The following is a 27,151-nucleotide window of genomic DNA, read 5'->3' as shown; positions in this document are numbered from 1 at the left end:
GGCTGGGTCGGTCCGAAGGGATGCAGCAGGCATATTCCCATTACCTGAGTTCACAGTCCTGAGTCTTCCCAGGTTTCTGTTGCAATCTGAGACTGAAAGGTGACCAAGACAATTCTCTCATGAGCCAGGCTATTGGAGACATCACAAAACCCAAAGCAGGCCTGTTAAATGCACCTGTCATTTATTCTGACTGAAACCAGGGACAATCTCCATGACGCCACTGCTTTGAAAGATTTAGAAACCACAAAAACCGTTTTGAATTATATTATTACTTTATTTTCTTTTTTTAAAATGTAGCATTAAAGTCATCCAACATACAGATATTCCTATGGCTCCTGGCACATTTTACTCTCTCTAAAGTTAGGTATTTTAATTATGAGATGAAGAAAATCATCTCATTAAAATGGCAACATTTCTGATAAATGTGTTTCATATTTATGTGATGGGTAATTGACTCCCCATCTACCCCTCCAGTCCAGAGCTACAAAAGACAGCGCACAACCACAGCTAACAGGTGGTGGGTGCCCAAGTAGACAGGGCTGCAGAACAACAAGCAACGGGGTTAAACTTCTGAAACAACAAGCAACTTCTTTATTTGTACAGAGTAAGAATACAGAAGAAAAGCATCATTTTCCTTTTTAGCCCTTCTATTAGTGTTTTGCCTCCACCCAAGTTACTGCATACCAAGCAGCTAATAGTAAAAACCAACTGACTTAAAGTCTCTGAAATGCATGCAACTTACAATTCCCTAAAGCACACGTCGGTTCCGAGTCTGATTTTTACAGGGCAGAGGCTACGGTGCTGTTGGGTTACCAGGGGTGTCTGTCGTGCTGCTGGGGTTTGAAGTCGCTGCTGCTGTGGCTTCTGGCTGCTGGGTTTCTGTGTGGGGATCTTCTGCATTTCCAGCATTTTTCTTGCCCTTGTCTGCTGCCACGGCACCCATCTCCATGATTGCCTGCAGTGGCTGATCCGCTTCAAGGTTGCTGGGCTGGAGTTCATAGACCTGGACTTGACCTGGGACATCAATGGCTTTCTGTTCAAGTTTTTCCAAGATGGTCTGAACCTTCCTGACACCGTCTCTCCTGGCCTGACGCACATCGGCTCGTCCCTCGGGGTCCACTGAATCCAGGGCCAGCAGCTCTTTGGTCAAATACTCTTCGATCATCAGGTACTTTTTGTCAGTCTTCTTGCCTTCAAAGTTGTCTACAGCCTGCTCCAGCCCCTGCACCTTCTCCAGGATGGCTTCCACTTTCAGCACTCCTGGATGTTTTGGGGGAGCCTCGGCTTCTCCTGGTTTTGGAGGTGTAGCTTCTGCAGGGGCAGTGCTGGGGGCTGCCCTCTCTTCTGTAGCCACATTCTTGGGGGAAGAGGGGACAGCAGAAGGGCCAGGGCTGGGAGAAGGACAAGGAACTGGAGCAGGGGGAACTTTCACCTCTACCTTCTCAGAGGGAGGTGGGGGCTTCTGGGAAACAGGTTTAGAATCCACCTCTTTGCGGATCACTTGAATTGGGACGTGTCCAGGAGGGAGCTCTGGTCCAACTGGGCCTGGCTTACTTTCTGGTTTGTTTTCAGGCTGGGGAACAGGTGCAGTTTCTCGATGGGTCATGGGCTGCTGAAAAAAGGACACAAAAAGATATTTTTAATAACTGACTGAAAGTCACAGAAATCGTTTGTAGCTAGTACAGATTAGAAAGAAAACTGAGAAATGGCTTTTTAAAAAAAGTTTAACGTATAAAAGATTTTCAAAATCAATGGCTGTTACAAAATAAAAACATGGTATTAATTATGTGTGTAACCAAACCATTAGTCAGGCTTCCATTGATCACCCCAGGCTATTTGTCTGTTACCGCTCACTGAATTTCTCTGTAGATGGTATTCTTAATGGCAATGAAAAGAAACCCAATAAAATTTTCAAAAATGAAAATAGCTAGCCTGGGCAATATAGTAAGACCCCAACTCTACAAAAAATCTTTAAAAATTAGCCAGGTGTGGGAGCTTGCACTCGTAGTCCCAGCTACTCAGAAGGCTGAGGTGGAAGAATCGCTTGAGCCCAGGAATCCAAGGCTGTAGTGAGCCACAATTATGTCATTGCACTCCAGCCTGAGTGACAGAGCGAGATCCTGTCTCAAAGAAGGGAGGGAGGGAGGGAGGGAAGGAGGGAGGGAGGGAGGGAGGGAGGAAGGAAGGAAGGAGGGAAGGAGGGAAGGAGGGAAGGAGGGAAGGAGGGAAGGAGGGAAGGAGGGAAGGGGGAAGGGGGGAAGGGGGCAAGGGAGGAAGGGAGCAAGGGGGAAAGGGGGGGAAAGGGGATGGGTGAAGGGGGGAAGGGGAAGGGGAGAAGGAAGGAAGGAAGGAAGGAAGGGGAGAAGGGGGAAGGAGGGAAGGGGAGAAGGGGAAAGGAACGAAGGAAGGAAGGAATGAGGAAGGAAGGGGAAGGGGGCAAGGGGGAAGGGGAAAAGGAAGGAAGGAAGGAGGGAAGCAGGAAAGGGGGAGGGGAGGAAGGAAGGAAGGAAGGAAGGGGGAAGGGGGAAAGGAAGGAAGGAAGGAAGGGGGAGGGAAGGGGGTAAGGGGGAAGGGGGAAAGGAAGGAAGGAGGGAAGGGTGAAGGGGGAAGGGAGGAAGGAAGGAAGGAAGAAAGCAGGGAAGGGGGGAAGGGGAAGGGGGGGAGGGAGGGGGGAAGGAAGGAAGGAAGGAAAAAAACAGCAAAAACTCATGCTGACTGCTGAACTAGGTTGACTCAGAGCAGAGTCCTGAGTGACTCCAGCTCTCAGGTGTTGCAGCCTTGGAGTCGCTGCCTCTGGTCCTCCTTCCTTACACCGTGCAGACAGTCTGCTCACGGTGTGATCTTCTTGTCTCCTGTTTTAGAAAAGATATGATCTTCTTTTTTTAAAACCGTGACAGCCTAGTAGTTTCTGCCCAGACCAATGTATTTTTTTAGAATTAGCCAAGATGCTCTAAATGGTTAACTCCAGAACAATTTTGCTTCAGGATAGCTGTGCTGTAGCCTAACATTCAGCAATGACACAGCGCCTCTGTGCTAACCTCTGGCTGCACAGGTTTTCATGTGACTATAAACTACAGCCATATAGATACATAGATTTTTGTGGGGGACAGGGTCTCACTCTGTTGCCCAGGCTGGAGTGCAGTGGGGCTATCACAGCTCACTGCAGCCTCAACCTTCTGGCCTCAGGTGATCCTCTCACCTTAGCTTCATGATTAGTTGGAACTACAGGAACATACCATCGTGCCTGGCTAATTTTTCTATTTTTTTGTAAAGACAGGGTTTCACCATGCTGCCCAGGCTGGTCTTGAATTTCTAAGCGCAAGCAATCTGCCCACCTCGGCCTCCCAAAGTGCTAGGATTATAGGTGTGAGCCACCACGCCTCGTAAGCCATATATTTTTAAATGAGCTATGCTCAAAGCAAAAATATCTTGACTCTTTTTTTTTTGAGACGGAGCCTCGCTCTGTCACCCAGGCTGGAGCGTGCAGTGGTATGATCTCAGTTCACTGCAACCTCTGCCTCCCGAGTTCAAGCAATCCTCCCACCCCAGCCTCCTGATTTGCTGGGATTACAGGCGCCCGCCACCATGCCTGGTTAACTTTTTTTTTTTTGTATTTTCAGTAGAGATGGGGTTTCACCATGTTGGCCAGGCTAGTCTTGAACTCCTGACCTTAAGTGATACCCCCACCTCAGCCTCCCAAAGTGCTAGGATTACAGGCATGAGCCACTGCGCTTGGCCTTATCTTGGCTCTTATTCATGTAAGTGAATATCTAACACCTCTTTTAAAATCTCATCCTAATTTCATCAACTGGGAAATAACTGGTCTATATTATTTCTAAACTATTCCCAGCTTAAAACACTCAATTCCACTGTAATGTTCAGTTTGGTGAAATCATGGAAAGCCTCCCAAAAGGGAACTTTGAATCAGCTCTAAAAGGGAGGTTACCACAAACACGGTTAATGGTAAAAACAGGATGAAATATTGTTTCACTGCTTATGAGAAATACACGGGAATGATGTGGAGACAATATCCCTCTCTCTACAAATGGGACCCTCCTAGGATTTCTGAACCCAAGTATGGATCAATGTAGCTGTCTACACTCCAGCAACCTCCTTTTCCATCAAATCTCTTTCGCCAATGCAGACATTCGCAACTTTGGCCCTTACCACTCACAACCCAACCACGCACCCCTCCTTGGTTCTGACAACGATGGCTGTGTAAGAAGTGACTTTAGAAACACTTTAGAGAGGGTGTTCCACAGCCTGTGCTCTTCAAAAACGTCAAGGCCGTGAAAGCAAAGAAAGGCTGAGGGAAGACTGAAGAGAAGTTGCGTCTAAATGCGGTGCTCATGATCCTTGTTTCAGTCCTGGAAGACATCCTGGAAGTGGGGGCAAACTGCTACAAAAAAGATGTGAAAACGGGCTGTGTACTGGATAATAATGTTGTAAGAATGTTAAATTTCCCGAATCTGGTTAAGTCTACCACGGTTACGAACGAGAATGTCTTCCTCTTAGGAAAATATTTGCTATTCAGGGGAAAAGGGACATGATGTCTGCAAATAATTTTCAAACAGTTAAAACACATCAATAATATATGAGAGAAGAAATGACAAGGCGAATGCAGACATATTAACAAACAGTGAACTGGATGAAGTATATGTGGGACTCTGTATGATTCACACAACTCTTCTATGAGGTTGAAATTATTTCCAAATAAAACAAAATTTTAAGAGGAGGGTGCTCTATTCCAGGGCCCTGGCCAGTGTGACCATTTGTAATGAAAGAATATCCCACATTTGTTCACCGGGGGCTTTCCTTTTTAAAAACTGTAGCATTCAGCTGCTCAAGTTGCAGCCACAGGGGGCCCAGGGCTGCTGACTGTTCTGCTGCTAAGCTGCAAGCTGCTTAAACTAAATGACATCCTCTTCCAGGAACCTGCACCTTGTGTCTCCACTGGAAGATAACCAGACCCCTGCCTACAACCTTCCCCAGGCCAGCACGGCTTCCAATCTGCCATAGCTGGCTGATGCCTCAGCAAGGCCACATGGTACCTGATTACAAAGGGAGGAGAGGGGTTAAGACATGGGCCCTGTGGTCAGGCTCAGCCCTAAGCTGAAGAGATAAAATGAACACTTCTGAAATACCCCGAATAATCACATGTTGAACTCACACAAGTTGGGAGTTCTCATTAAGGGACTCATATGAGGCATCATGAGATGAGAAGGATGAGTAGGCTTCACGGAGGAGACAAGACTGGCTCATCCCTCAGAGGACGGGGAGAACCTATACTGTGCGGGCATTTCAGGGAGCGGGTTCAGCACGGGCAAAGGCACAGGGGTGGGAATGAGCAGAATGGGCCTGCAGAGTGGAGTGGGTAACTGAGCGGAAGGTGACACACTGCCTACACCCAAGATGAAGCTGTGGCTGCGGTGTGGATGGGGGTGTGAAGAGCCCTGAAAAGGTGTGGTGGACACTAAGGAACCTGGTCCCAGGTATGTAAGTTCTGCCAAGCTGTTTCGTCTGCTCTAAGTCAGCCGCAATGCACAATGATCAGCCCAGCAAAAGCTGCAGAGTGCGGAGAGTTCACAGCCTGAGCAACTGTCCTGCATTTCTGTTAATACCTAGCAATTTCTCGAATCTCACTTGCCTCTAGGTACACGCATGTTAAATAGGTAGGGATGAAGGGGGAACCCAGGGCACCCACAGAGCTCCTGCAGCCCTGGAAACATACCACCATAACCAGTCTGCTGACGACTAACTTCCAGTACCTGAGGCCTGTCGACCACGGTGTGCACACGGATGGGTGAGGGGGAGTGGAGTGGCGTGCTGCTCCTGGCTGGTGAGCCCTCCCGGCTCGATGCACCCTGGACAGATGACCTGAATGGGGATGCCGCCCGCAGGGGCCGGGGCTCCCAGTCATCCCCCTGGATCTTGTGGTACACAGGCTGGTGGGTCTGGTACTCCCCCTGCTGCGCTGGGTAGTGCGTCTTCTGGGCTTGGTGGAAGGAGGGCTGGGCTGCTGGCCGGGTAACGTTCTGCTCGTGTATCACCGGAATGGAGATGTACCCCCGCGGGAGCTGGTGACTGCCCAGGCTGCTCCTGCCGGAGGAAGGCAGACTGGCCGAGGAGGATGAGGATGAGCAGTCGGAGGCAGCTGGAGACTGGGACCGCTGCAAGAGACACAGGGTAGAGGGCATGACCCCACAAATGACTCCCCTGGCTTGGCATCCTGACCACGCCTTCTGCTGTGCACCTCCTCAGGGCAATCCATATTGTAAGACCTCCTATCTATAATTTTCAATTTTCAAAATGTGGGGTTAAGACTGAGAGCTCTGGGGCTGGGCACGGTGGCTCACACCTGTAATCCCAGCACTTTGGGAGGCCTAGGTGAACAGACCACCTGAGGTCAGGAGTTCAAGACCAGCCTGGCCAACATGGTGAAACCCCATCTCTACTAAAAATACAAAGATTAGCCAGGCGTGATGGCGCATGCCTGTAGTGCCAGCTACTCAGGAGGCTGAGGCAGGAGAATTGCTTGAACCTAGGAGGCAGAGGTTGCAGTGAGCTGAGATCACACCACTGCACTCCAGCCTGGGCAACAGAGAGAGACTCCACCTCAAACAAAGCAAAACAAAACACACACACACACACACACACACACACACACACACACACACACACACAGAGAAGGCTTTGGAGTCAAGGGGCCTATGTTCAAATTCCTAGTAATTAAATCATTTTCTAAGCTTCAATCGAAATATAGGAAGAGTGCCCCTCCCTCCCCAGGATGCTCTGAAGATTAGGTCAGTCACCTGGGCATGTGCCTCAGCCCCAGGCCAGCACACAGGAAGTGCTCATACAAGGGATGTGTTGTCCCCACTACCCTTTCTCTGCCAATCTACAGAGAACTCGGCTGAGCAACTGGGAGCTGCAAGCATCCCGTGTGACCCAACGCAGGTCAAGCACCTTTCCCTACTGGGCCACCTTCTATTCACCTCGAAATTGAGAGCATTTCCTCTTCTAAATGCCTTGTTAGCCTAAATTTGCGAAGATGTCTCACATTTATGTGTCACTTTGATTTCTTGCAGCAAAACCATTATAAATATAGGCATTACTTATTTTTTTATTTTTGAGACAGTCTCACTCTATCACCTAGGCTGGAGTGCAGTGGTGCAATCTCAGCTCACTGCAACCTCTGCCTCCTGCATTTAAGCAATTCTCCTGCCTCAGCCTCCTGAGTAGCTGGGATTACAGGAATGTGCCACCATGCCCGGCTAATTTTTGTATTTTTTGTAGAGACGGGGTTTCACCATGTTAGCCAGGCTGGTCTCGAATTCCTGGCCTCAAGTGATCCACCTGCCTCAGCCAGGTACTACCTCTTTAAGAAAAGAAAAAAGCCTCTGGTATCCCACATTAACTGTAACTTTTCACTCTCAAGCAGGTGTGAAGCTGAACAGATTCAGACGGAGCTGAGAGGCAAGCATGACTCTGAGTGCAGATAGGACACGGGAGTTTGTGCCCAGGAACAACACTGGCACACACAACAGGATGATCTGCAGACAGGAAAATGAGAGGGCTTACTGCTCAGGAATCCTACTAGGAATGCCTCAAATCTCAGCTAAGAACCAGATTAAGAACTATTTTTTAGCTATTAATGCACAGAATCCATTGACATATCCCTGAGATGTTTGGCTTCAGGATTAAAATTCTGTCTTAAAGCAGCTGCCTTCCTGACTCCTTGTTTCTTTTGAAACCGTGGTGCACGGTGAGGGCAGGCATGGGGTCTCATTTTCCTATCAACATAGCTCCACAAGCGGTTAAGATTTATCCTTAAGCATTGAACTGAACAAAATAATACACAGCTATCTCTGTGCTTCTGAATAGAAAGCCCAGTGTGAATAAGGAGCATGGAAATTAGGAGCCAGAAGGCAGGCCAGGCTTCCGGTCCCAGCTCTGCTCCCTCCACCTGTGTGCATCTGGCGCAGGCAGGCTGCGGTGTGCCCTTCCGAGCCATTCCTTAACTACAAAAAGAAGCCACATGATTCCATGCCCTGCCCCACTGAAGAACAGCCCTGTGAGATGCTGGGGGATGATGTGGGGCCATCACCCTGTCTTTGCTGGGTGACCTCTGATGCTGCAGGCCAGACCCAGATGCCCTGCATGTGAACAGGTGCCTGGCCCAAGGCACTGTACTCGGGGGCGGGGCCCGGCCTGGGAAGCACAGCGGCTTGCTCCCTAGCAGGCCGGTGAGCTTGGCCTCTCCTTACCTCAGGTCCGTGGGAGGCTGGGGGCTGGGCTGCCGCCGCCGCTGCTACCTGTCCACACTGTTTATCTGGCTGAGTGGTTTCTGGCATTCCCCGCAGAGGTGACTGGGACCTCTGAGGAGCCGCTGCTGCCGCCTCAGTTCGGAATCGCTGCATCCCAGGCTGGGGATAGACATGGAAAGGGTGCACCTGCCGGTTCTCAGCGCCTTCATGGAGCACGGGAATGGGAATGTAGCCTGGTCGGAGCTGCGGATACACAGGGTGGCCTTCCCTAGCAGGCGGCAGCCTAGAGCCCTCCCGGGAAGGGCCATTGGCAGAGGATGGAGTCTCCTGAAATAAAAAGTGGAGAAACACGGGCTGGTTAGAAACTGGGAAGTGAACCCTCCTGGCAGAGGCCAATGCCAAACAGTGTGGTGCTTAGGCATTGTGATCTTCCCAAGTGACTTAGGCCTCAAAGCGTCAGCCAGCTCCCAGCCCCTGTACCCTCCAAACCCCCCACCCCATAGAGGCTGCTATTTGGCCAACAGTTTAGGAATCAGGGGCATCAGGAGAAAGCCAAAAGTATCTGTTAAGCACAGGAAAGGTCCCAATTCCCCAAATTGGTAAGACAGGTTTCTTTTCTGGGTGACCCAGGGAAGCGGTGGGTGTAGGAGAGCCGCCCACGCCTGCATTTTCAGAGACCCGGATCAGAAGATGAGCTCCAGGAGCAGGGGTCTGCTCCAACTTCTACATTACAGCAAGCGTCTCTGTTTCCAAAAAAGGCCCTCACATTTCCCAGCAATATAGAGCTTGTACTGGGCCCAAACACAGGACACAGTTTGGGAATCTTTACAGAGAAGTGGGCTGGGGAGCGAGGGCTGCCTCCTCAGGAGTATTGTTAGAACAATTTGCAGGAAGGGGAAGGACAGGGGCGCAGAAGCAGCACAGGAGAGAGGAACACCCAGGGTTAACTGTGTCGCCTAACGATGCTAACTGACAAAGATTCTCTGCTTGACCAAACCTTAGGCTTCCGAAGCATCTCCTAGGCCCATCTGTGCACTTCCTTGTAAAGTCAAGTTTTAGCAAAAGACACTGCTAAGTCAGTTTAGCCAGAAACCCCCTCCCCAGCCTCACTATCTGATCAGCTTCCCCAGCCTCCATCATCTCCAGGTACTGTCTAATCACCCTGGCCTGTCTTCGGCAAGAATCCAGTTTGGTCAGCGTAGCCAGAAACACCCTTAGCCCTGATGTTTCCTCTTCTAATTTTCCATCCACACTGCTCCTTGACTATAAATTCCCACTCGCCCGTGCTGTATTTGAAGTTGTGCCCAGTCTCTCCCCACAACTGCAAGACCCCACTGCTGTGGTCCCTGTGCCTATCTCGATAGCCCTGGGTAAATCTTCCTGACTGTGCTTTAACAAGTATCACCGAAGAACCTTTTCTTCAACGCAACAGAGCCTGCTTGGGCAAGGAGCAGTTGGGTCCTTCTCTTATGTCCTCTCTTGAAGTTCTCCCTTCAGTGGCCTGGCTATTTTGGGACCCTTGAGAAGGCCAAGTTCCAGATGTACCACAGGAAAGATCTTATTTCAGACAACAAGGCTGGCCAGTCACTCACTGGGCAATGCCATCTCTCAGCAAGCTGGGCTGCGCAACAGAAGTCCTAACAGTCCCCGAGCGCTGAGGGTCCTTTCCTAGGAGGGGAGCTGCTGATAAGTGTCATTTGCATATATCTGTGTAGGGCAACTCTTAAGAAGGGGAGTGATCTTTCCTGATGGAGGCAGCTGTCTGCACAGCGAACAAACGCCAAAGGCTAACAATCTATGAGCTTGCAGGGGACAATCTCTACTGCTGCGGAATCAATCAAAAGTAAGGACAGATACTGAGGGCTGCTCTGCACTTTGAGAGAACAGACCATTAATTCTGTGATGTTTCTATTTGTGTGCAGGCGTGGGCACCAGGTGGCTGACCCTGGTTTAGCCCTTTCAGGCCCATCAACTGCCTCCCTCCTGCTGAGACCCTGCCCTTGGAGGGCCTCCAGCACACAGGAAAGGCATGGGTGTCACTGTGTCCTTGGGGACATGGGCAGACAGGCATTCTCAGATTAGAACAGCCACGTGCTCAGGGCGGCGGCATTACATTAGCCTGCTTAACTCTCAGGTCACCCAAGAGCAGGAGCAGGTCCAGGCCTCACATTCAGAGCTGAATTCCTGCCGTGAGACGGCCCTGACGGGGAGCCAGCAAGAGGTGCTGGAGAAACCCTCTGCTACTCAGTGTTGAGTCATAACGTGCCTGTGGGCATTCTGTCCACTCACTGAGGTCCTCCTCCTTCCAGCCAAAATCGGGGCCTGCATTAGTCCTGCAGTGTCATTTTTTCTGGCTGCCCAGGGGCTCGTTGTTTCTTCCCAGCCACGCACAAGAGCCTCAACCATCTGCACACTCCGCACAGCAGGGCCCAGCAGTGAGCAAACCCTCATTCACCACCTGCTCCTGGGGGAACATCCTGCCACCCGCTGAGGAGTCCTATGGGGTTACCAAACCAGCAAGGGGCACTCCCTGCCAACAGGGGCTTAGAAGATGGGCTAAGGAGGCAGGAAACAAACAAGAAGCACAATTACTTGGAAAGCACGGAGGCCCTGAGGGATGGGGAAAGGCACAGGCTCTTCCAGGGTAGACGCCGCCCTAGGTAGGGTCTCAGTGTGATTCGTACCTCTATTCCTAACAGTTCTGTGAGCTTGGGTAATTCTCTTGCCTCTGTAAGCCTTTGCTTCCTTTTCTAGAAAATGGAGCTAGCCAACACCTGCCCTGAAGAAATGTTGTGAGGTTTTATAAGGGCATATCAAGAGGGATGCCCGGAAGACTGGCAATAAATGTGAGTTTCTCCCTAAATATGCACAAAATTATGCTCTTCAGACTCCAAAGTGTCAAAGGAATCAAAAGTGAAGGATAGGGCCAGGCGCGGTGGCTCAAGCCTATAATACCAGCACTTTGGGAGGCTAAGGCGGGCAGATCACCTGAGGTCAGGAGTTCGAGACCAGCCTAACCAACATGGCGAAACCCCATCTCTACTAAAAATACAAAGATTAGCTGGGCATGGTGGGGAGCGCCTGTAGTCCCTGCTATTCAGGAGGCTGAGGCAGGAGAATCACTTTAACCCCGGAGGCAGAGGTTGCAGTGAACTGAGATCATGCCACTGTACTCCAGCCTGGGCAATAGAGCAAGACTTTGTCTCAAAAAAAAAAAAAAAGAAAGAAAAAGTAAAAGTGAAGTACAAAGTGAATCGATGGTGCTAGAAACCAGAATGGTGATCACTTCTGGAGGAGATGGTAGTGGCTGGGAAGGGTCTCGAAAGAACTTTCTGAGGTGATGGGAATATTCTCTTTTTCTGGGCAGTGGTAAATGGGTGTATAGCTATGTAAAACTCCATCAAACCCCCACACTGCCCACTCTGCCACATCCTACCCACACTCTCCGGTTTTAACTGGGAGAGCTGCTGATCCCAACCCCTTGTAGCCAGACCCTTCCAGGGCCTGGAGTCCTCAGACAGGCCTTGAGGAGATGCAGCTCCTCCTGGAGGAAGCCCCTGGATCCAGAAGGCCCTTGAGCCAGCCATGAGCTGAGCACCTCATGCAACTCGCTGAGCACATTTTGTGCCTCCATTGAAAGAGAAGGGGAAGAAGACAGGAGAGAGAGGGAGGAAGGAAAAACAACTCTGTCTGCACACAAGACTGTGACAGCAGAGACTGCTTGCTGGAGCCAATATTCAACCTTTCCAGAGACATGGCTTGGTCCACGGGGAAGGAATGTGGTCACTGCAGGCAGGGGCAGTGGTGTCAGAAGAGCAGTGGGAAGCAGTGGCAAGGGGCAGGCTTGGGGGTCAGTGCTGAGCTGAGGGAGATCAGGCTGGAGGCCCAGGGGCCAGGCTGGAAGTGGGGGCTGAGGTCCACCCTTCTGAGTGTTCCAACCATCACAGGAGATGCCTCGGCAAGACAGGGACTGGAAAGGAGAAGCCAGGACATGCTGGGAAGTGAGGAAGGACGTCAGGGAGGGGGAGAGAGCACAAAGCAGGGCAGAGGGCCTGGAGGAGAAAGGGCACCCAGAAAAATGAGAGGCACGTGGGGGGAAGGGGAAAGGTCTCCACTGCGCATGAGGTCCACTGAACAGGCCGAGCCTGCCGGCACAGCTGGAAAGCAGAGACGGTCAGGACAGGCAAAGGCGGCCTGGCTGCTTCTCCAACAGTCCCGAGGTCTGTATTCCTAGGTTTGGGTGAATTAATGACCCATTTTTGCCATTTAATAAAAAACCAAGTGTCTCCTTGTGAGCACTGCATCTAAAAGATATTCCAGGCTCCCCTTCTACTCTGGTGGGGTTTTGTTGAAGAAAAAAAAAAAACACAACAACATTGCTTTAAATAAAAAAACATGAATTTCACAAAATAGGCAATTAAACACTTCTACATGAATGAATAATTTCAACGAAAAATGAAACTCCCACCCATAATGAGGTCTGTGCCGGGAATGCTGATGCCACATTCTAATGTTCCCATCCACTATCATTAGGGTCACAACAGCAAATGCTTCTGCTTTTACTAAGTTAAAACCACCACCTGGGCCAGGCGCGGTGGCTCACACCTGTCATCTCAGCACTTTGGGAGGCCGAGGCGGGTGGATCACCTGAGGTCAGGAGTTCGAGACCAGCCTGGCCAACGTGGTGAAACCCTATCTTCACTAAAAAAAATACAAAAATTAGGCTGGGCGCGGTGGCTCATGCCTGTAATCCCAGCACTTTGGCAGGCCGAGGTGGGTGGATCACAAGATCAGGAGATGGAGACCATCCTGGCTAACACGGCGAAACCCCATCTCCACTAAAAATACAAACAAAAAAATTAGCCAGGCGTGGTGGCCGGCGCCTGTAGTCCCAGCTACTCGGGAGGCTGAAGCAGAAGAATGGCGTGAACCTGGGAGGTGGAGCTTGCAGTGAGCCAAGATTGCGCCACTGCACTCCAGCCTGGGTGACAGAGCGAGACTCCATCTCAAAAAAAAAAAAAAAAAAAAAAAAAAAATATATATATATATATATATATATATATATATATGCACACACACACACACACACACACACACACACACACACAAATTAGCTGTGTGTGGTGGCGGGTGCCTGTAATCCCAGTTACTCGGGAGGCTGAGGCAGAAGAATCGCTTGAACCTGGAGGTGGAGGTTGCAGTGAGCTGAGATCACACCATTGCACTCTAGCCTGGGCTACAAGAGTGAAACTCCGCCAAAAAAAACCACACACACACAAAAAAAACACCGCCTGGAAGAGTTAAATTGCCCTTTCTCTCTTCTACGGTGTTTTCAACACAAACTAGCAAAGAGAGATATTTTGTAAATAAAAGAATCAAAAGAAAAAATGTGTAATATTTATAATTCTCCTAGAATCTGACTAAAACATGTCTCTTCAGTCTACTAAGTGTTTTCAAGTTCAAGCACATCCAGATAATGCCTCTTGGTTACACCAGCATCTCTCAGATAAGGCTCACTATGTGCCCCTTCCTGATTCAAGCGGGAGCTCGGAATCTGCCTCCTCAAAGTTGGGGGGACAGCTCTGTGTGATCACGGGACAGGGACTGGGACGCAACCATGGTGACCAAGCAGATGACTGCTGATCCTCATGGCCACCTCATCAGGGCCCGCCTGCAGCTCAGAGCTCATTATCCTTATCTCTGGCTAAAGACATCAGGAACACATATTATACAAAATCCAATTAGGAAAGAAGAGCCCAGGGGCTCAGTCCTGACTCTCACTGCTTATCTCACTATATTAATTTATAAAATGAATTGGTTAATTCTGCCCCCTTGTTTGTGCATTGCATTAAAAATCTGAGGCATGTCTCAGGGCACCGAACAACTCCATGAGATGGCTAAGATAGAAAGCAGGAAAAAAATGACCCCAGATGAGTCAAAATTCGCCCTATTATGTACAAAATATTATGATTAGAGAAAGCCTGAGGTCAGGTTCTGAGCTTTGGTGAGCTGTTGGGCTCGTTTGCTTAAGAGCAGGTCTAAACTGCACTAGTGGTTTTTAGCAGCAACATGGGCGCTGAGGGAACAGCAGGAGACCTGGGAAGAGGCTGCACTTGGTCCTAACGCTGGCTCTGCCGCTAAATACATGTGTTACGGAAGTGGCTCACATGCCCTCTGTGAACTTTAGTTTTCTCAGCTGCAAAATGAAGGGGAGGCCCAAAAATGTTCTAGAAAGCAGTGGTTCTCCAGCGCTTGGGGTATCGAACCACCCAGGAAATGCAAACATTGCAGACTCTAAGCCCAACCCAAGTAGGTCTGATTCCATAGGTGTGTGAGGAAGCCTAAAGGTCCGCACTGAGAAAAACGATGATGGAAAGTTCCTTTCAGCTCTGACACTCTGCGTGGCCCGATTTCCAAAGTCCCTTCAAGCTCTCAACAGCTATACAAGCCCCCAAACAAGGAAAAGTTAATGTCACAGAAATCTAAAAACGACTACTCCTAACTACACTCAAATCATATCAGAATTGCCAGAACTCAGAGCACCCCAAAGTTTCATGTCCCAGATGAAGAGGAGGGCCCGGGTGCAGTGGTTCATGTCTGTAATCCCAGCACTTCGGGAAGCCGAGGCGGGTGGATCATCTGGGTCAGATCCATTCCCAGGAGTTTGAGACCAGCCTGTCCAAAATGACAAAACCCCGTCTTTACTAAAAATACAAAAATTAGCTGGCCGTGGTGGTGGGCATCATAATCCCAGCTGCTTAGGAAGCTGATGATGCACGAGAATCGCTTGAACCCGGGGGGTGAGAGGTTGCAGTGAGCCAAGATTGCACCACTGCACTCCAGCCTGGGCGACAGAGTGAGACTCTGTCTCAAAAAAAAAACAAACAAACAAAAAAAAAAACCAGAAACAAATGAAGAGAAAGAAGCCTCTAACCCCCAACCCTGTGCCCTAAAAGCAGGGTGGGAACCACAGCCCTCGGGCACCTGCGAGGTGTCTGCCTAGAGAGGCGTACGCCAGGCACATGCATGTTCACGAAAGAGCCGTGGAGAAGAATCTACCTTGACCCACCCATGACTGACTCCCTGTACACTGAGTGCTCACTGAAACCTGAAAATGGGCACTTTCTGTGAGCCCCAATCTTGGCTCCATGGTACAGTGCTCATTTTATTTTTATTTTTATTTGTATTTGTATTTGTATTTTTGAGACAGAGTCTCGCTCTGTCGCCCAGGCTGGAGTGCAGTGGCGTGATCTCGGCTCACTGCAACCTCCGCCTCCCGGGTTCACGCCATTCTCCTGCCTTAGCCTCCCGAGTAGCTGGGACTTCAGGTGCCCACCACCATGCCCAGCTAATTTTTTTTTTTGTATTTTTAGTAGAGACGGGGTTTCACTATATTGGCCAGGATGGTCTCGATCTCCTGACCTCGTGATCCGCCCATCTCGGCCTCCCAAAGTGCTGGGATTACAGGCATGAGCCACCACGCCCGGCCACGTACAGTGCTCTTTAAAAAGTGGGCTCCACATCTACAAACCACAGCTTCTATCACTCTGGTCTGAACTAGGAGAAACAGTAACAAAGGCAACTCTTAGAGCTGTCTCGTAGCACTTCCGACTTGGCAGGCCTGGAGTATTAAGTAGGACACAGCCTGTATTAACTGGGTTTTTAGGCCAGAAGAGCCTTCACATGGGTCAAGTGAACACTTCAAAACTTCTAAAACAAAGAAAAAAGATGGAAGAACACAGGAATCCTGGAACTCCCCATATGGCTAAGGCCTGGATCAAAATTAAGTGGCCTGGCTCGCCTCCATCAGGCAGGAAACAAACAAAACACACTTTCTTCCAAAGTGCAACTGGAACTGGGCGTGGTGGCTCATGCCTGTAATCCTAGGACTTTGGGAGGCCGAGGCGGGCGGATCACTTGAGGTCAGGAGTTCAAGACCAGCTTGGCCAACATGGTGAAACCCTGTCTCTACTAAAAATACAAAAAAAAAAAAAAAAAAAAAAAAAAAACATAGCCAGGCATGGTGGCGGGCGCCTGCAATCCCAGGTACTCAGGAGGCTGAGGCAGGAGAATCGCTCGAACCCAGGAGGCAGAGGTTGCAGTGAGCTGAGATCATGCCATTGCACTCCAGCCTGGGCAAGAGAGTGAGGCTCTGAATTAAAACAACGACCAAAACAAAAAACAAAGTGCAACTGGAGTCGAGCTTCAGCACCCTACCGAAGCTCTCTGCTTGTTAAGATGGGGTGCATGAATGAATTAAGTATTACTGCCCATTTGATACTAAAATAAACAATAAACAGCCATTCACATCCCTACAGCCAAAGTCAAAATCCCTTCAGTCCCCACTGCATTGTAATACAGGGTCTCTCCCACTCCCACAGCACTATTTTGGGCACATAATAGACTTGGGGAAAATTCTGAATAATAAACTAAGTCCACATTCCACTTACAGCACACCTGAGGAGTTAGGCTTTGTCCAAAGACTCCTGGTAAGACAAGAGAGGTCTGTGCCAACCACATACTCTATAAACTACCACAAGTCACAGGCTACTGGAGGCTTTATCTAATATGCCTGTTACTAAAATATACATTCATTTTATCCTGGGATAAACAGATGACTGTCCTTATGTTTTCAATGGGAAAAACTTTTTTTTTAGAAGATGAAACCAACATTGCTTCTCTTTGCAGCTGTGTCCAAATAAACAGGAATGAACCAGCATGAGCCTGGGTCTTCAAGGTGCCACCCTGGGTTCCAGTCCCTCCTTGATGCTCACCAGCTGTGTGACCACGGACAGGACTCCTTGCTACTGTTTCCCCAGCTGTAAAGATCCCCATATTTCCCAGGGATTTTTGCAAGAGTGAAGTGAAATAAGGTACGAAATAAGGTACAAGTCTTTGTAAACTCTGAGCTGCTCTGTGCCCTAAACAATTGGGTTTCTTTTTCTTTCTTTCTTTCTTTTTTTTTTTTTTGGAGACTGAGTCTCGCTCTGTTGCCCAGGCTGGAGTGCAATGGCACAATCTCAGCTCACTGTAACCTCCGCCTGCCGAGTTCAAGCAATTCTCATGCCTCAGCCTCCCGAGTAGCTGGGATTACAGGCACGTGCCACCATGCCCAGCTAATTTTTATTTTTATTTTTGAGACGAAGATTCACTCTTGTTGCCCAGACTGGAGTCCAAAGGCATGATCTCGGCTCACCACAACCTCTGCCTCCCGGGTTCAAGCGATTCTCCTGCCTCAGCCTCCTGAGTAGCTGGGATTACAGCCATGTGCCACCACACCCAGCTAATTTTGTATTTTTAGTAAAGATGGGGTTTCACCATGTTGGCCAGGATGGTCTCGAACTTCTGATCTCAAGTGATCTTCCTGCCTCAGCCTCCCAAAGTGCTGGGATTACAGCCGTGAGCCACCACGCCCAGCCACAATTGCATTTCTTTATTCCACAAATAGTTATCGATGGACTCAGCTTTCCTCCAGCACTAGCTGGTTGGGCTTACTGTTTACAAAGCCTAATTCTTTTTTTTAAAAAAATATTTATTTATTTATTTTAGAGACAAGGTCTCACTATGGGGCCCAGGCTGCTCTCAAACTCCTGGGCTCAAGTGATCCGTCTGCCTCGGCCTCCCAAAGTGCTGGGATTACAGGTGTGAGCCACCGGGCCCTGTTCAACAAAGCCTAATTCTTTAGTCTGTCTCACCAAGTTGGTAGTAAGACGGTTAGAATTAGAAGCCCCTTTATCTGAGAGTCTTTGAGAGTCTTAAGGGGACTAATTAGCAAGGATGTCACTTTCTCTGCTTAAGACTTTATTTAAAGTTTCACAACCTGGAATCAAACAGCCAAAGACAACTCTAGGGACCTGAGCCCTAAACTACCCGCCTCTCCAACAGGCTGGGCCGCGGCTCTGGGGAAGAGGCCTGCTCTGCAGACAAACTCCTGGCTGAGCAGGGCGCCCAGCTGCACTGACTGTGGCTCCTTGACACATCTCCCTGAGGCCTAGGGAGAAAAGCCAGGCCAGGCTGGGGCACAGAAGGGTCTGCCTGGGAGCAGAACATCTGCTGGCGTCTCCTCAACATCCTCGATGGCCCCTCACCAGGGCACACGTCAGCAATCTCCAGGCCAGGCACCATCCGCAGCTGCTGGTATTTCCCCTGCTGGGGGAACCTGAGTCAGCATCCAGCCTCCCTGCAGCCCCAGCCCTGCAGCCCGCCTCACGGGTTCCATGTGGCAGAGGTAGGAACTGGAATGTGGCCTAAGGTCACACAAAAGTTAGCTTCAGGGCATGTTAGAACCTACCTACCTCTTCTTCAGGGAAAAAAAAAAAGAGCGGAGCCACCTGCTTTAATCAAGCCAAAGTCACAAATCACAGACGGAAACTACCTGAAATTTCCATCCCAGGAAGCAAACTCTGAATTTAGACAGAGCCAAGGAAAAGGGCCTCTCTCATCTGCTACATTTCCATGCTAAATGTAATGGTCAGCCACCTGGCAAGTCCATCCTCCAGACACGACCCTACAAGTGCCTGTTAGGTCTCAGTATACAGGACATCAGCGGACGTTTATTCTGTACAAAATACAATTTCCAAAAGAAAAACATCCTCAGTTCATCAGCTGCCATGCAGGCAAGGGAACCCTCTCTGATGGACGGTGAGACCCCTGAGTCCCGGGGGGGCTCTGCTCCCACCTGCAGTAGCTTCTCAAGCATTTGGTCCACAGCAGCCACACCCCCCAGAAGAGGGTGGTGGCACTTGGAAAACCCCTCCTTCCTTCCACCTGCGGTGACATTTACACCCCGGAGAGCTGGGTCCAGAAGAGCTGTGCAGGTAATTGGCCCCTCAGTAAGGTGGGCTGACGTCCCCCCTTCACAGGCTGGGCTCCTAGGTCCTGCCTGGTACTTTGCGGCTGCACAGACACGGCTGAGGGAGACCCTCCCCTTGAGGAGCTGGGGCTGAGTAAAGCCAGCGCTCTACACAGCACAGTGCAGGAAACAAGGACCCAGCCTATCTCGGGCAGAGGATGGGGAGATGCATCTATGGACGCATGGGGCGGGGGCTGGCAGCTGGGTCAAGGCTCCCGAAAGCCCCGCAGCTTCATCTGTTACTGTTCCTCCACATCCTTCACTCAGAAGGGGCACGGGAAGCCCCAGGGAGGGCTCCAAGAGCCACCTGGACACTGGTGGGGGGAGTCAGCTACACTCCATACAAGGGGGATAAGAGGAGGCCTCGCTTCTAAGAAACAAGACCTCACAGACAGCCAGGACAGTCTGCTGTGTGGAGAGGCCACACACCTATCCACAAACACACTTCTACTCCACAGAGCAGGCTGCAAATGTTTCCGAGAGTTCCACGCATGCATCAGTTCAGGCTTTGGGGCGTTCGCCTCCCACGCACCATCTTCCTTGATTCTCCCAACCCTGCTAACAGAAGTGTTGCTATGCCCACTTCACAGAAGGGGAGACTGAGGCTCAGGGAGGGTAAGTGCTTTGCCTAAGATCTCTAGAACCCAGGTTGGTCTGATGGTAAGGCCAGGTAGATGCTAACCTTTCTGCTACTCCTGTCACAGCTGTACACTGTGATAACATCCATGTGTCACTAACGTCTCCAAAACCTTCATCTCCCGGGGTAAAACGCAGCAGGAGAGGCAGCAGAAGAGAAAGGCTTCCATTCCACCCAGCCACGCTGGGCTGAGGCTCAGACCTGGAACATTCAGTTCAAGTGTGCTCTAGGTCAGGGAGCCAGTGCTCCATGCTGAGTCATTGGGCCAGCCAGGCAGGGCACACGAGAGTAAGAGCACTCAGCTTAATTCTGAGTCACCACAGCCCCAAGACTGCAGGGACGCCGGGCATAGAGCACTGTCAGAACCGGGGAAGACCCCGTCCAACCCAGGAAGGAGTGCTAACCCCGCTGGGATGCTGGGGGTCTGAACTGACACTGAAAGGGTGGGCCAGCAAAGGGGCTGGCTTTTCTTCTGCACATGAAGGGGCCTTCCCATCCTCCCACTGTTTGAATTTTTAAACCATCCATTCATTTGTTAATTCATTCAATGTCAAGGAAGAATTTTTTAAATAACTGAAAAAAATATATAATTCTACTTTAATAAACACTGAGGAAGATACTTTAAAACAGCAAACGTTTGTTCTCCAATTGAATGCTAAGGAATTTTCCGTAAAAAGTCTCCCCAGTTCACTGGGGCACAGCTCTGTGCTGGGAGCTCTTGGACAGCTGAGCTGTTTACAGGCTCCTGACGCACAGAGCTGGCACTCTGCGATTCTAGGCTTTTCTGAATTGACAGTGAATAAGAACCTTCACGTATACGGTGTCTGATCTTACTGCCAGCCACACGAAAAAAAATTTTTAAGAGACTCCTTTCACAGTGCCAGGGGCTGCTCTCTGCACAGCTATGGAAGTAGGGTCTGGCTGCTGCCAGCTCCCAGCGTCTCCAGCCCTGCTGGAAGATGCTGTGTCATTGGGAGAAATAAAAAAGAGCTTCTCCAGACCTTAAGGATGAACTTAGGGAATCAATACTGAAGTCCTTTGTGCAGAGAAGGCCATTCACAAAGTAACAAAAAGGAGCAGGCCTCTGGGGACCTTTAGGAGCCCAGGACAACTCTGCAGTTCTTAGGAACCAATGGAAGGCTTCCCGGGACACACCTGCACCCTTCACGGGCAGCTCTTCTGTATCTGTCTTCGCGCTCTGGGCAGGCCCGTGTTCCACCCTTCTCCACAGTCACTCAATTCGATCTTTTCTGAGCCTGTGGACCCTGCCAGGCATCAAGAGGCAGCGATGAAGCACACAGACTCTGCCCCAGAACTCTTAACAGGGGTGTGACCCCAAGGCAAAGCAGAAAAGTGCAGAGCTTAGGAAAAAAGATTCAAATTAAAATAATATAGGGTCCAGAGGAGAGACAGCCTGCTTCGGACCAGGGAGAGGCAGGACATGCTTTGTGGTGAATGGCCTCAAAGTGGGCAGACTTGTCCTCTGTATGGTAACTGTCACTTGCACCCTGTGGGCACTCAGTGAATTTCAGATGGGGTGAAGGAGTGAGTAAAGAGTCGGGCGCATCTCCTAAATCCAGACCCAGGTTCAAGAAACAGACCAACATTTCTGATTAACTGTACAAAGATGGACTCAGGGCTGTTTATCACCTCAAGTTGTGCCTGGGGAGTATAAAGCAGCCGTGCCTGGGGAGTATAAAGCAGCCAGGCCCGCTAAAGGCAACTCTGTCTGTCACCCCTTCAGGAACCCAGATGGGGGTAAAGCTACAGAAGTCTTTCTGTTTATCAGAGGCCAGGCACACTGCCTCTCCAAGTCTGCTGTCCCATGCGTAAGACACTTCATAGTTTCTACTTCAGAGAGCTGGTGAAGATTTAGAGATAAGGCTACCAAAAGCACCCACTCATATCTGGCACATATATATATAATATATATATATATATATAAAGTGTCCTGACAGACAGAAAAATACTACATTCATTCCTCTCCCCTCAAATTCTTCCTAAGCTTTTGCAAGCTGCCTGGCTTCCTAAAAGGCTGCCAAGGTCCCAAAGATACCTTCGTCGAAATACGTGACGACTTAGTAACACCAGATACCTCACATGGTATCACATGTGCTACATGATGCATACAGATGAATCCTGCACCTGCAAAACGAGGGGCTCTGGAGCCTGCCTCAGACGGCCGGCTGATGGGCATGGTGGCGCTCACCTATAATCCCAGCTACTTTGGAGGCTGAGGCTGAGGCAGAAGAATCACTTGAACCCAGGAGGCGGAGGTTGCAGTGAGCCAAGATCGCACTACGGCACTCCAGCCTGGGAGACAGAGTGTGACTCTGTCTCAAAAAAAAAAAAAAAAAAAAAAAAAAGAAGGCCAGCTGAGTCTATGCTCCGAGGCAGAAGCAGATCAGGGGTGTCTACTTGACTCACAACAAAAGGGAACCCGGGAGGGGCTGGAGAATAACACGGTCAAGTGTGACACAGGGTTCACTCGTGTTCGCCAGTGCCAGAGGGTCTCAAAGATCCTAATAAGCAAGGCCTTTGTCTTCAGTTTCTTCTGTAAGCTCTCTTAAACATTTAAGAGCACTATTAAAACAGCAAAACTTAAAGGAGAAAGAGTAGGTCTGGATGATGAATGGTTTTCTACTTTGGATGATAAACATCAGAACATAATTTTTAAATGTCAATAGAAAGTAATAAACATGTAGAGTGGTTTATATAAGGTGACTGTGTGTCATTCCAGAAACGAGGACAGCACTAAGCAAGCCTCATGGGTGGTATGAAGCTTTCTGACTCACAAGCAGCCCTGATAGCATCCAACAGTTAAGCCTTCCCAGCCCTGGCTAACGTCAAACGCTGCCGCAGGTCCTGTGTACAGGCTCCACCCTCATAAAGGGCAAATCTACCCTACAAAACGGGACAAATAATGTTCTCAGAGGTGCAGTCGGTTCTCATGTGAACAACACAGGCTGTTCTTTAGAGGGGAAAATGAAAGTCCTGGATGAGCTGGGCTCCAAGGCATCTGGCCATGCTCTTCATCTGCCCCCCAACAAATCACTTTCATGCAGTCACACAGGAACCTGCTCAGCCACAACTGCAACTTGCTGGAAATACGAAGGAGAGAACGGCCACTCATTTCCTGATTGTGCTCTGCCTCTGCTAAGAGGCATAACAGCTTGCAATAGATCTGGAAAGAGCAAAACAATCTCATCTTTAAGAAAATTCAGGAGGATCTGCTGAACCTTAAGCAGAATAAATGGGTCTCTCTACTTCAATCATAACTCGAAACATTTCCAGTGTTATCTGAAAGGATGTTTCTATCTCCCTCTCACAGTGCCTGAGTATAATCTGTTAAATGATTATGGTAAGATTCTGCCAGTGGGCAAGACAGAAAGAAAAGGCTCTGGCTTGCTTCTTCCTGGGGTCCAGGAAGATCTCTGGACCACCTCCCCACTCTCGCACTGCCAGCCACCCTGCCAGACTTTGCAAGGTGCTGTCTCCACTCGCTTCCCATGTCACTCCCATATTCGCACCTCCAGAAGCCCGCGTAACTGGGGAGTTTCCCCAAGAAGGAAAATGGAGGCTTGGGAAAATGCTCTGCAGGATAGATGTTCAGGAGGCACTAAGCCGCAGCTCCTCCTCCCCAAAATGGGATCACTGGCCATTCGTGGCTCCCAGTGCCAGTGCAGCAGAATCAGAACCACCAAAAAAGCTTTTTGGACTTAATAGTTTTCTGGGCCCTACACTGAACAATTCAGATTTGAACATGGGGTTGGGGCAGGGAGGCGATGAGACACAGCCACAATCTGTGTTCTTAACAGGACTCCCGGGAGACTGCCAGGCTGGTAACCCCCAAGATCCATGGAGCTAGAGGGGCCCTGCTCCATGAGGGAGGAAGGTCTCCCTCTCATCCCAAGGAGGCCTGGCGGGAACAGCACTCCAGAATATCCGGCCTCTGTTTATTCAGGGAGGAGCCTGGAGGAGTGGCTGCACCAGCACTGAATGCCATCCTCTGCCAGGAAGGGGCCTGGACTGGTATGAACTTGCCAAATTAGTGGGAAGCCCAAGTGTGCAGAAAATCAAAATCCAAGAAGACTGCAGGTGGGGAGGCCCAGTTGCTTAGAATGGGGCTGGATGAAGCCCAACATCTTTGCCGGGAGCCGTCCTGCTTCAGCAATGACAGAAGATACTTGCTTTCGCTCTGCCCCTCTGTGAAAACAGGGAGTTGTCCTAACCACTTCAGGAGAGGGCAGAGGATCAACTGCAAGACGGCAGTAGAAGACGAAATAAAATACAAAGGTCTAGTCTTTTCTTTCCATTTTCTTACTAATGTGGTTAAATTTTAAACATCCTGAAGCTGAGTCCTGCCCCAAAAGAGAGGTCGTCTCTTGAGCTCCTCATGCTCAATGAACAGCTTTTTACTGATTGACAGCATTTCCTCTTGAAGATGATGATGCTCAGACGGGCCTCAGCTCAGCTCCTCCAAAATCGCCCTTTGTTTTATGCAAGGGCCCTTTTCTCATTATGCATTGAGAAGCCAATTTCAAATACAAAATGATATTCAAGGATTTTCCACTACATTTAGTCTCCAGTAAGGTGTAACTCACACAAGTGCAACCAGATATTGTGTGTGTCAAAGCACAGGATCGAAAGCAATGAAAAACAAACAGCTCATGAGCTGAATGTTAGTTTTCTCCTTAAGTTTTGGTGCCATGCTGACAAGTCTCAAGTCATTCACTTGGTAAAGGGAACTCTTTTCTTGAGTTGATCAGTCCCATTATCAAAATCCAAGCAACCTCAGCACAGAGGTCAGTGACCCAATAACTTGGTGGCCAGGAGGGCACAAAGATAATCAAGTATTCTAGCCTGCACGCTTCAGTTTCCCAAAACATTCACTTCCAACTTCTGAGGAGACACATTGCCTCTTACTAGGACTTTCCTGACACTAGTTCTCTCCCTGTTGTTGGTACTAGCTGGATGACCTTCAAAGTCACACCTGAACTCTCTGGGTTTCAGAAAATAAAGAAGCCTAACATAAGAGATCTTCAACGACCTTTCATCTTTAAAATTTTGACTGCGAAATTTTCAAATAAATCTTTCCAGCATCAGACTTCTGATTTAGTAGTTCTTTTTATTTGCTGAGAAGAATAATGGTAACTAAACCTGCTTTTTTTCTTTTAATAAGGTTTATGAAATCACAGCCTAACCCATGCACCAGGTGGGTACAGGAAGATCTCAACTTGCTGGGTAAGTTTCATGCTGAGAACAAAGTGCTGGGAATGTTTATGTTCAAACTTTATCTTCACTCACAACAAAGGCTGCCAGCAGATACCACTGTCCCTATGTCTACAGGAAGAAGGCCTCAAAATAATAGTTGTAAACCACACTAAAGATCATGTACATCCACGCAGACTCCTAAGAAAGGTGGTTTGAACTGAGTGTCAGTTTCACCGAAAAATGGGTTGAACAGACACACAAAAAGGTATATGTAACTGTGCCCATCCCAGCTAATTACAGCCTCTTGTACTAATTTTCAAGAATAAATATACAACTAATCTCTCGTAAATGTAAACTGCTGCTTGTACACGGTCTCACTGCTGGGCACCGGAGTTTTATCAATATTGTTAAAACAAAAAGTGCATAAAGATGAAGGGAACTAATACAGGTCTTTCTTCTAAAATAATGGGTTACAAAGCAGTTTTAATTTGGTGAGTTTTTAAATCTTCAAAATAATTTACCAGTTCTTTGCTGCTTTTATCTTGCCCAGACGGCATTAACAATTACGCTTTAAGTATAACATATTTATTTTTAAAACTTTTTATCTTGAAAGCTCAAATTTATAGAAAATTGAAAGAGCAGTATAACTAACTATGATTTTTGAAAATTAACACACTCATTCCAAATTTACGGTTTCAAATTTCATGCTCTTGGGGATTAAGAAGTACATATCCTTGCATGTATGTAAATGAGACATACTTCTGCTGTATTCACAAGAGTATCATTACTCAGTTATTTGTGTACTGGTAACAAATCCTAAGTATTTTAATACCCTAACAAGGCAGGAAGCGAATGCCATTATAAATATACACGTATCATTCTCTTTCTCTCCAGTGTGAGGCAATGTGGTAAGGCAATGGCCAACTGTAAGACAGTCTCAGATCTCTAGTTTAGAAACTGCTGGGGAGAAGCACACCCTGTTTTTTATTTTACAAGTCATACTAGGATACGTATACTAGGATACGTTCATATTGAAAGCACTTTCAAACAATAATACAATTCTAATTTAAAATACACACATACACACATATATATGAATGTTTTGACACCACCCTCCAGAGTCACTGGGTGCCTAACATGGGACAGTAGCCAAGATACCCCTCAACCAAGTCGGAGAACTTCAGCGGTAAAATTCCCCCCAAAACCACCATCCAAGCTTGCGAGTGTCCCCCTCGAGTCCGCGGTCAGCGGAATGCACCGCGGGTCCCGGGCCCGGAGGCCGAGCGGGCCGCGGTGGGCCGGGGCCTCCGGAGCTGACCAGGCCGGACGCCCCTCTCCCAGCCCGGGAGCGCGAGGCCAGCGCCGGACACCCGGCCTTCCGCCCTGGAGTCGAGCCGTGGACGGCACCGGAGCCACTGCGGGGTCGCTTCCCGGGCCACCGAATCCCGGGGCCTCCCTTCGCCCCGACGCCTGTCAAGGGCGGGTCCGGAGCGGGGACTCGTCCGGGCGCAGCGGGAGTGTGTGGCGGGGCGCGGAGCCGGTGTCCGCCCGCGAGGGGCCTTCGCCGACCCCCGGGCCCCGCCGCCTCTCGTCCCCCCGGCCCAGCCCACTCCCCGCCGCCTGCCGTCGAGGTGGCGCCGCCGACCAGGGCGGGTCGCGGGCCCGGCTCACCTTGGGGCCCTCGGAGGGCACGCGCGGGTCGTTCCACGTCGTGGTGCGGCTGTTGTGGTCCACGAAGAAGGGCCAGCCGGTCTGCGGGTCGATCTTGATCTCCCAGCCAGGGGGCAAAGGGTCGCGGTCACCGTTGCCGGACGCCACCTGCATCATGGGCGAGTGGGTGGCGGCGCTCATGCTGGGTCGGGGTCTGCCCGCCGGGGTGCGGGTGCGGGTGCGGGGCGCTGGCTCCGGGCGCCGAGTCTCTGGCCGGGCCGCCGCCGTGGGCCCCTCTCCGCCGCCGACGTGTCCGGGAAGCAGGCGCCGGGCACCTTTATGAATTAAAGGCGGGGGTGACGTGGCCAGAGAGGGGTGGAAGTGTCTGGAAATAGCCTCCTCGCTGCCAGAGGGGAAGGAGGAGATAAAGGGAGGTAGCAACTGGCCGGCTAGAAACTTCTGGTCCAGTCCAGAGAAGTTGGCTGCGGCCCGCGGTTGGATGCGGAGCTCCGCCCTGAGTCATCGGCTATA

General features: G+C 49.8%; 1 protein-coding gene across 2 annotated transcripts; it reads right to left on the bottom strand.

Moving 5' to 3' along the window:
• Window positions 1-253: 253 nt before the first annotated feature.
• BAG3 (BAG cochaperone 3) lies at window positions 254-27,151 on the bottom strand. Of its 2 annotated transcripts, none has more exons than XM_054435356.2 (4): window positions 26,642-27,151; window positions 8,268-8,594; window positions 5,769-6,170; window positions 254-1,612 (listed from the first exon to the last, which is right to left on the bottom strand). In XM_054435356.2, exons 1-4 carry the CDS (start codon window positions 26,819-26,821, stop codon window positions 794-796), a joined length of 1,728 nt encoding a protein of 575 aa, XP_054291331.1. In that variant the 5' UTR covers window positions 26,822-27,151; the 3' UTR covers window positions 254-793. The 2 variants fall into 2 exon arrangements, with proteins under 2 accessions (XP_054291331.1, XP_054291332.1); XM_054435357.2 differs by having other exon boundaries at window positions 254-1,609; window positions 26,642-27,133.

Source organism: Pongo pygmaeus, chromosome 8 (assembly GCF_028885625.2).
Source record: "Pongo pygmaeus isolate AG05252 chromosome 8, NHGRI_mPonPyg2-v2.0_pri, whole genome shotgun sequence".
Taxonomy (NCBI): Eukaryota; Metazoa; Chordata; class Mammalia; order Primates; family Hominidae; genus Pongo; species Pongo pygmaeus.
The sequence above is the reverse complement of the archived record's forward strand: the minus strand, read 5'-3'. Positions and strand labels throughout refer to the sequence as shown.

Coding starts and splice junctions, on each gene's coding strand:
- BAG3 (XM_054435356.2), bottom strand. CDS start 26,821: ATGAGCGCCGCCACCCACTCGCCCATGATGCAGGTGGCGTCCGGCAAC. Junction 6,171..8,267: donor CAGCCTCCCACGGACCTGAG/GTAAGGAGAGGC, acceptor TGTCTCTTGCAG/CGGTCCCAGTCTCCAGCTGC. Junction 1,613..5,768: donor CCGTGGTCGACAGGCCTCAG/GTACTGGAAGTT, acceptor TCCTTTTTTCAG/CAGCCCATGACCCATCGAGA.